This window comes from Harpia harpyja, chromosome 5 (genome assembly GCF_026419915.1).
Source record: "Harpia harpyja isolate bHarHar1 chromosome 5, bHarHar1 primary haplotype, whole genome shotgun sequence".
Lineage (NCBI taxonomy): Eukaryota > Metazoa > Chordata > Aves > Accipitriformes > Accipitridae > Harpia > Harpia harpyja.
Genome location: NC_068944.1, coordinates 7,408,465 through 7,415,316, shown reverse-complemented (window position 1 = coordinate 7,415,316; position 6,852 = coordinate 7,408,465). Strand labels below are relative to the sequence as shown.

Here is a 6,852-nt window from a genome sequence, read left to right as displayed (position 1 = left end):
TCGAGTGCTCCTTCCCTCAACTCTTCACTTCAGACTCTATACTTCCCCCAAAATACAGGCTCGCAGGCGCTGGGGGAGCTGGCTGGCTGGCTGGGAGAACTCCATATGCAGCAGCCACTTTTCTGATTTCGGGGGCTCGCTTCTCTCTCTCCCCCTCTCTCTCCCCCTCTCCCCTTCTGGTCCTTTCCCTTTCTCGCTCCCTTTCTCTTTTTATTAACCCTCTCCTCTTCCGTCTCTCCCAGATGCCCTTCCCCTCCCGGTTAGATTTCTGACCGCTCGATTTATTTTCCCTTTTGGGGGGGTGTTCTTTTTTTTTTTTCTTTCTTTTTTTTTTTCTTTCCCTCCTGTTTGTTTTTATTCTGACCGGGTGCGCATGGGGGGGAGCATATAACAATTCTGATTCTCTACATAACTGCACAGAGCCAACCGGGGAGGGGGAGAGAGAGAGAGAGAGAGAGAGGGAGAGGGAGAGGGAGAGGAGGGAGGGAGGGCGGGAGAGAGGGAGAGCACGAAAGCAGCGCCAGGAGCAGCGGCAGCAGCAGGGCCGGTCACCCTCGCCCCCTCCCTGCTCCTGTGCACGCCAGTGCAAGCCATGTCCTATCCTCAGGGTTACCTCTACCAGCCCCCCGGCTCGCTGGCTCTGTACTCCTGCCCGGCGTACGGGGCGTCGGCGCTGGCGGCCCCCAGGAGCGAGGAGCTGGCCAGGTCTTCGTCGGGATCGGCGTTCAGCCCTTACCCGGGATCGGCAGCTTTCACCGCCCAGGCGGCGGCCACAGGCTTCACCAGCCCGCTCCAGTACTCCACAGACCCCGCCACGGGATTCCCCTCCTACATGGTAACTACCGAAGAGAAACCCTCTCCTTCTTCATTAGCATCCGCATTCTCATCCTCATCATCTTCAGCCTCTCTCCTCACACACTCACCATCAGCCCCCCGACACCACGCCGCACAGCCGGCCGCTCCCGCACCGCCGCCGCCGCCGCCTCGCAGCCCGGCCGGGGCCGCCGGAGCCGGGCGGAGCGGAGCCGAGCCGAGCCGGGCCGGGCGGAGCGGAGCGGAGCGGATCGGCGGGCCGGGGCCGGGGCCGGGGCCGGGGCCGAGACCGAGACCGGGACCGGGACCGAGACCGGGACCGGGGCCGGGGCCGGGGCCGGGACGCCGCCTCTCTCCGCGCCCCGGCCGAGCGCGGTGCCGGCGGGCCTGGGACCCGGGCTTGCCCCGCGGTTCGCGGAGCCGTGCGGGCGCCCTGGTTAAAGAAATACGGATCGTCTCAGGCAGTTGGGTTGGATGCTTTCAATTCTCGCCCCCCCCCTCCCCCCCGCTTTCTCTTTTTTTTTTTTTCTTTTCGCTGTGGTAGTATAGGGGAGGGTTTCTTTTTTTCTTTTCTTTTTTTTTTTCTTCTTTTCTCTTTTTTCCCCTCGCTTTTTAAGTCGGTGTTTAGAGGCGCTGCGGGCTTTATCCCCGTGTGGTTTTATTTACTTTCAGTGTGTTTTGTGCTAATGGTTTAACTGGATTTTAGGAATGAAAAGGAGCATCTGTTTGCGATCTGTGAGCTTCGCTTAAGCCCAAGATGGTTGTGGTGGCCGCAGTTTCGGATTTCACTTTCTTCTTATTAGTTAAAAGGAGCGTTTGCAATTGCGTGTGTGTGTATTCTGTGCATAAACTATATAAATAAAACCATAAACTATATAAAGAAACGGCACGTCTAGATGATTATATAGTTTTATAAACACACACACACAGAGTCAGACCCGTATCTAGTCCGTACACACAAAGACCTGTGCCCGGAATTTGAGACCGGAGCCGCTGGCGAGATCCTAGGAGGGGACGGCAGCGGGGGTAGTTCTCTCGCCCTGCAAAGTGACAGGGAAACTACTTGCTTTGTGTCTGTAAAATACGGTGCATAAATGGTCGCGCAGGCTTTTTTCGGGGTGGTATAGAAGATCTGAGGATCTCGCTTGCTTGTTTTTCCTGTTGGGAAGCGGTAGGCGAGTGGCTGGAAGTTGCAGCGAGGTTGTGAACTGTGCGGGATATTGGGTGATGTTGCGCCCGTGCCTCGCCGATCTGTGGGATTCAGAGACGTGCTGAAAGTTAGCGAGTTCCTTAGCGATATCTTTAACTTTTCTTGCATTATGCAGCCTTAAATAAGCGCAATTTAAACGTTAAAGGGCGAATTAAAATGCTAATTACATCGCATTTGAACAATTCGAAACGGTGCATATCTTCTGATTTGCAAATTGGATTTGCAATGCATTAGTGCAGTGAATTGCTAAGTGGCGGCTTTGTTGTATTTTCTATAGCAAAAAAGGAAACATCTTTTGAACCTTTGAGAGAAATGTAGATATCAAGACACTACCTGTAGGGCCTTTAAAATGTCTACGCCGTTCAAAAATTATATTGGGAAATATTCAATTACAAGGAGCTGAAATTAGTCGGAAAGATTAAAACATCGCCGATTTTAAGCGCGTGTGCCTGTGTCTGTGTGCTGGGCGGAGGAAGGGGGGGGGGGAATCGCAACTTAATGGCCTTTGGGTGCTGCTTCTCCCCCTCATAGAATATGGATACAAGACACCATCCCGGGGAAATACAAATATAACCGCCGATCTCGCCTTGACAACTTACTAATGGCTATCAGCAATAACAAATTGCCAACCCCACCGTTTTGTTCTGTCCAGGGCTCCCCTTACGACGCCCATACGACGGGGATGACCGGAGCCATCAGCTACCACCCGTACGGCAGCCCTGCCTACCCCTACCAGCTCAACGACCCCGCGTACAGGAAAAACGCCACCCGCGACGCCACGGCCACGCTGAAGGCCTGGCTGCAGGAGCACCGCAAGAACCCCTACCCCACCAAGGGCGAGAAGATCATGCTGGCCATCATCACCAAGATGACCCTCACCCAGGTCTCCACCTGGTTCGCCAACGCCCGCCGGCGGCTCAAGAAGGAGAACAAGATGACCTGGGCCCCGCGGAACAAGAGCGAGGACGAGGACGACGACGAAGGCGACGGGGCGAGGACTAAAGAGGAGAGTCCCGACAAGATGCCCGAAAGCAACGAAACCTCCGCGGAGGACGAAGGTGGGCGCCGGGCTGACCGCGGCCGCGGCGGGGTGGCCCCCATCCCGCCCCGTCGCGTCCCCCCCCTCCGGGAGTGGGGCAGCGGGGAAGGGGTGTGTGGGTGTGTGTGTGTGTGTGTGTTTGGGGGGGGTGGGGGCGGCGTTTAACAAAAGGGACCCCCAAAAGATGTCCCGTCCCGTCTCCTCCGGGCGCTTGCGGCCGCGCAGTGCCGGTGGCCGGGGCGGGGGGCAGGCGGGGCGGTGCGGTGCGGGGTGCCGCGGCGGAGCCAGCCCGTGGGGAGGGATGCTCCTGGAAACGGGGATTGCAGGGAAACGGCCGGGACGGCTGGCGTCTCCCCGCCCGCCGCGGCGGCGGTGGCGGTGGCCGTGCTCGCTTCTCGCCCGTTCCCCGCTTCCCCCCCCTCCCCCGACACCCCCCCCCCGGCCCTGACTCTGCCTTTCTGTGCCCGGCGGACCCTTGCAGGGATCAGCTTGCAAGTGGACTCGCTGACGGACCACTCCTGCTCGGCCGAGTCGGACGGCGAGAAGCTGCCCTGCCGAGCGGGCGACCCCCTCTGCGAGTCGGGCTCGGAGTGCAAGGACAAGTACGAGGACATCGAGGAGGAGGAGGAAGAGGAGGAGGAGGACGAGGAGGAGGAGGAGGAGGAGGACATCGAGGAAGACGACGGCGGCGGCGGCGGCGGGGAGCGCGACCCGCCGGCCAAGCCAGCCACCTCCTCGCCGCTGGCCGCCGTGGAGGCCCCGCTCCTCGGCCACCCGCACGCCGACGCCGCCCGCAGCGCCAGCAAGGCGGCGCTGGGCGGCCGCGCCTCCCCCGGTCCCCCGACGCCGGCCAGCAAGCCCAAGCTCTGGTCGCTGGCCGAAATCGCCACCTCGGACCTCAAGAGCCAGAGCCTGGGCCAAGGGTGCCAGGCTGCGCCGCTCTCCTCGGCCACCCCCGCCTCCGCCCCGCACAGCGCTGCCTACTCGCCCTCCTCCCTCCTGGGGAGGCATATTTATTACACCTCACCTTTTTATAGCAATTATACAAACTATGGGAACTTTAACGCTCTCCAGAGCCAGGGAATCCTGAGATACAACTCCGCGGCAGTGGCTTCAAACGAGGGACTAAGTCAGACTGTCCTAAACGCCAGCTCTGTCCACAAGCAGAGCAGTGACTCTTTGAAAACCATCACTAACCAGCTAGAACAGCATTACAGGCCCTCTAGTTATGACTCTAAGAAAGGTAGGTGACTTGGTTTTGCCGCTTTCTTCCCCCCTCCTCCCTCGCCCTCCTTCCCCGACCCGTCCCGGTCCTTTAGACGCTGTAAATACCGAAACCTTCTCTGGAGAAAACAGAGCGCACTGTCACCGCTGCCACCGGGTCAAGACGGGCAATAGTGTAACCGGGGGAGTAAAAAACCGGCGTGCCGCCGTCCCATCGACACCTGCCTCTAAGAACCGAGCGAGGAAATGTAAAAGACGACTCGTAGGTCAGGCTCGCAGGCTGCAGGCGCAGCTTTTAAAAGTCATTTTTTTAAAGGAAAGCTACACACAAAGATAGCCAGAGAGCACCGGTGTCATTGCCTGTAAATTATTTTTTTTTTTAATTTTTTTTTGACAAACTGGTTTTGCTCTCTTTGTTTCCAGTACCCTCACGGGTTTTTGCAGCTTTGGGTTCAGCTGATTGCTGACCTTGGACGTGAAATTCCGTGGAGCGTGACATTTTTAACTGGGTTTGGTTGGTTGTTTGGTTTTTTTTGGGGGGGGGGAGTTTAGGAGAAGTTTTGCACTAATATAATTGTCAGCTTATTCTGACAAAACACTCGAGGTAGGGGCAATTATAAAACATTGGCCAGCCTTTTAAACGACCTGGCTACGAATTCTGCGCGAGTGAGGGTTGGGACCTACCCACGCTGTATAATCTAGTTAGCTGGCTGTGTCCTGTGACTAACTGACGGTTATATTTTGACAGATCCCACTGAAGTCTGCACAGTAGGAGTACAACCATACCTATAGAAGTGCAATCACACAGCAATGCAAGTAAGTGAGAACATTTTCTATTACACTGATCATTTGGCATCAGGTCTAAGACACGCTGCACAGTTCTAGACTTGCTGAACATTAATTTCTTGCTTCATTACTTGAGAGTCTGATTACGAAGTAAGACACTCTTTTCTGCTGGTTTTTTTTTAAAAACCTCTCATTACGACTTCTCTTTCGCGGGTTTGTCTTAATTTTAAAGTCAGGTTAGACAGTTCCCTCACCTTGCATACTCTTCGCTTGTGTAAGGCAAAGCCGTAAGGGCTATTTAAATGTTACGGAAAGAAAGCTTTAGGAAAAAAAAAAATCTTTGAAGCTATTGTTGTTTAAAAGCAAAGTGCTTGTGCTCACGTGGCAGTGCTAAAATTGCACGTTCTGAGTGAGGCTTCACGCAGTGACCGTGTATTTAAAATAAAAAAGGGACAATTATTAGAGACCGACATGCATCTTAAGCAGGGTATGTTATCTGTGAATTCCCTCTTGCCTAGATAGCAATGGCACTTTTAATACCTCCGCTATTTAGGGATAAATAAACAACAACAACAAAAAATCGCCTTGCCGATATTTTTCAACTAATTCTTTTGTTAGAAGAAATTAGGCGAGTAAGAATTTTGCCTTACTTCCTTTCCTCCCCCCCCCCGTTTAATGGTGTTAGAGTGTAATTGAAGGATTTTTGGATGATCTGGTTTTTTCCTTGGTCCACAGGTAGGTGTCACAATTGCTTTGAAAAAAGTCAGCAAGCCATCATCTCTCCCCGAGCTAATATATATAACAAATCTCTAAATCCGGATCACATCTTGTGCCACTGTATAAAAGAAGACCACAGAGCACTATTAAATCTTCAGACTCTAATTATTAAACCAGAATTTTGTTGGACATATGTGAGTTTGCTGGTATAGTATAGTTTCCCCAATGTATGTGTGACTTTTGAAAACAGATCTGTTTTTCTCAGGATATCTTGAATTGATCACTTCATTGCCACGGTATATATTCGATAGGTGTGATAGGATTTATTGTAAAATTTATTTGTAAAAGATGTATACAGTAGAGATAATAAAGACGTGATTGGAGAACTTGAGTCCTTACAAAGTGGAAACAAATTTGATATTTATTTTTGTAACGATATAAAGCTTCTAGTAATTTATGCAAGTTGTATTGCAATGGAATCTGAACTTTTTGTAAATAAATTTTGCCTGGTTTTTATTTGAAACGTTGATGGTTATACAATCTTTGGTTGTTTAACGAGAATTCTTTACTAATTTATATCTCTAATTGTAAATAAAAACAGACTAGTCTGCAACAATATGGTGTTTTTCGTTCATTTCCCCCCAAATAATAATCTATTATTTAGAAAATGACGAAAGTTGTAATTTCACTGGTAGAGCCTAGACCATAAAATGAGTAAGCAATTTAAATATGCTGCAAAGATATGCTTTGCATAAATTAATTCCTTCTGGGTTGTTCCGTTATACTTAAGCTTTAAATACACACATGTGTGCAAATACGTATTTGTATATATACATGCATATGCGTAGAGAGAGTGAATACATGCATGTTTCTTATAAACTATTTATATTGGGTGTGAAGTAGCTCTTTATTTGAGTTAACATTCTTTAAATCCACCATTTCTAGGAAAAAAAAAAGATTTATAATCAACTACGGCTTATTTCTAATTTCTTTGTTTCTGCTTCTGGCTAAAATACTCAAAGGCATTTAAAAAAAAAAAGATAAAAAAGATTAAAAAGTCCAA

At 51.3% G+C, this 6,852-nt stretch overlaps 1 protein-coding gene across 2 annotated transcripts; it reads left to right on the top strand.

Moving 5' to 3' along the window:
- The first annotated feature begins 483 nt into the window (after positions 1–483).
- On the top strand, positions 484–6,397 carry IRX2 (iroquois homeobox 2). 2 transcript variants are annotated; one of them, XM_052788584.1, is made up of 5 exons: positions 484–835; positions 2,676–3,081; positions 3,544–4,305; positions 5,035–5,102; positions 5,808–6,392. In XM_052788584.1, exons 1-4 carry the CDS (start codon positions 593–595, stop codon positions 5,076–5,078), a joined length of 1,455 nt encoding a protein of 484 aa, XP_052644544.1. In that variant the 5' UTR covers positions 484–592; the 3' UTR covers positions 5,079–5,102; positions 5,808–6,392. The 2 variants fall into 2 exon arrangements, with proteins under 2 accessions (XP_052644544.1, XP_052644545.1); XM_052788585.1 differs by lacking the exon at positions 484–835 and adding an exon at positions 1,443–1,899 and having other exon boundaries at positions 5,808–6,397.
- The last annotated feature ends 455 nt before the right edge of the window (positions 6,398–6,852 follow it).

Excerpts from the sequence above, each read along its gene's own strand:
- IRX2 (XM_052788584.1), top strand. The coding sequence starts at position 593 with ATGTCCTATCCTCAGGGTTACCTCTACCAGCCCCCCGGCTCGCTGGCT. Across the intron at positions 836-2,675 it reads CGGGATTCCCCTCCTACATG|GGCTCCCCTTACGACGCCCA; the intron begins GTAACTACCGAA and ends TGTTCTGTCCAG. Across the intron at positions 3,082-3,543 it reads AACCTCCGCGGAGGACGAAG|GGATCAGCTTGCAAGTGGAC; the intron begins GTGGGCGCCGGG and ends GGACCCTTGCAG.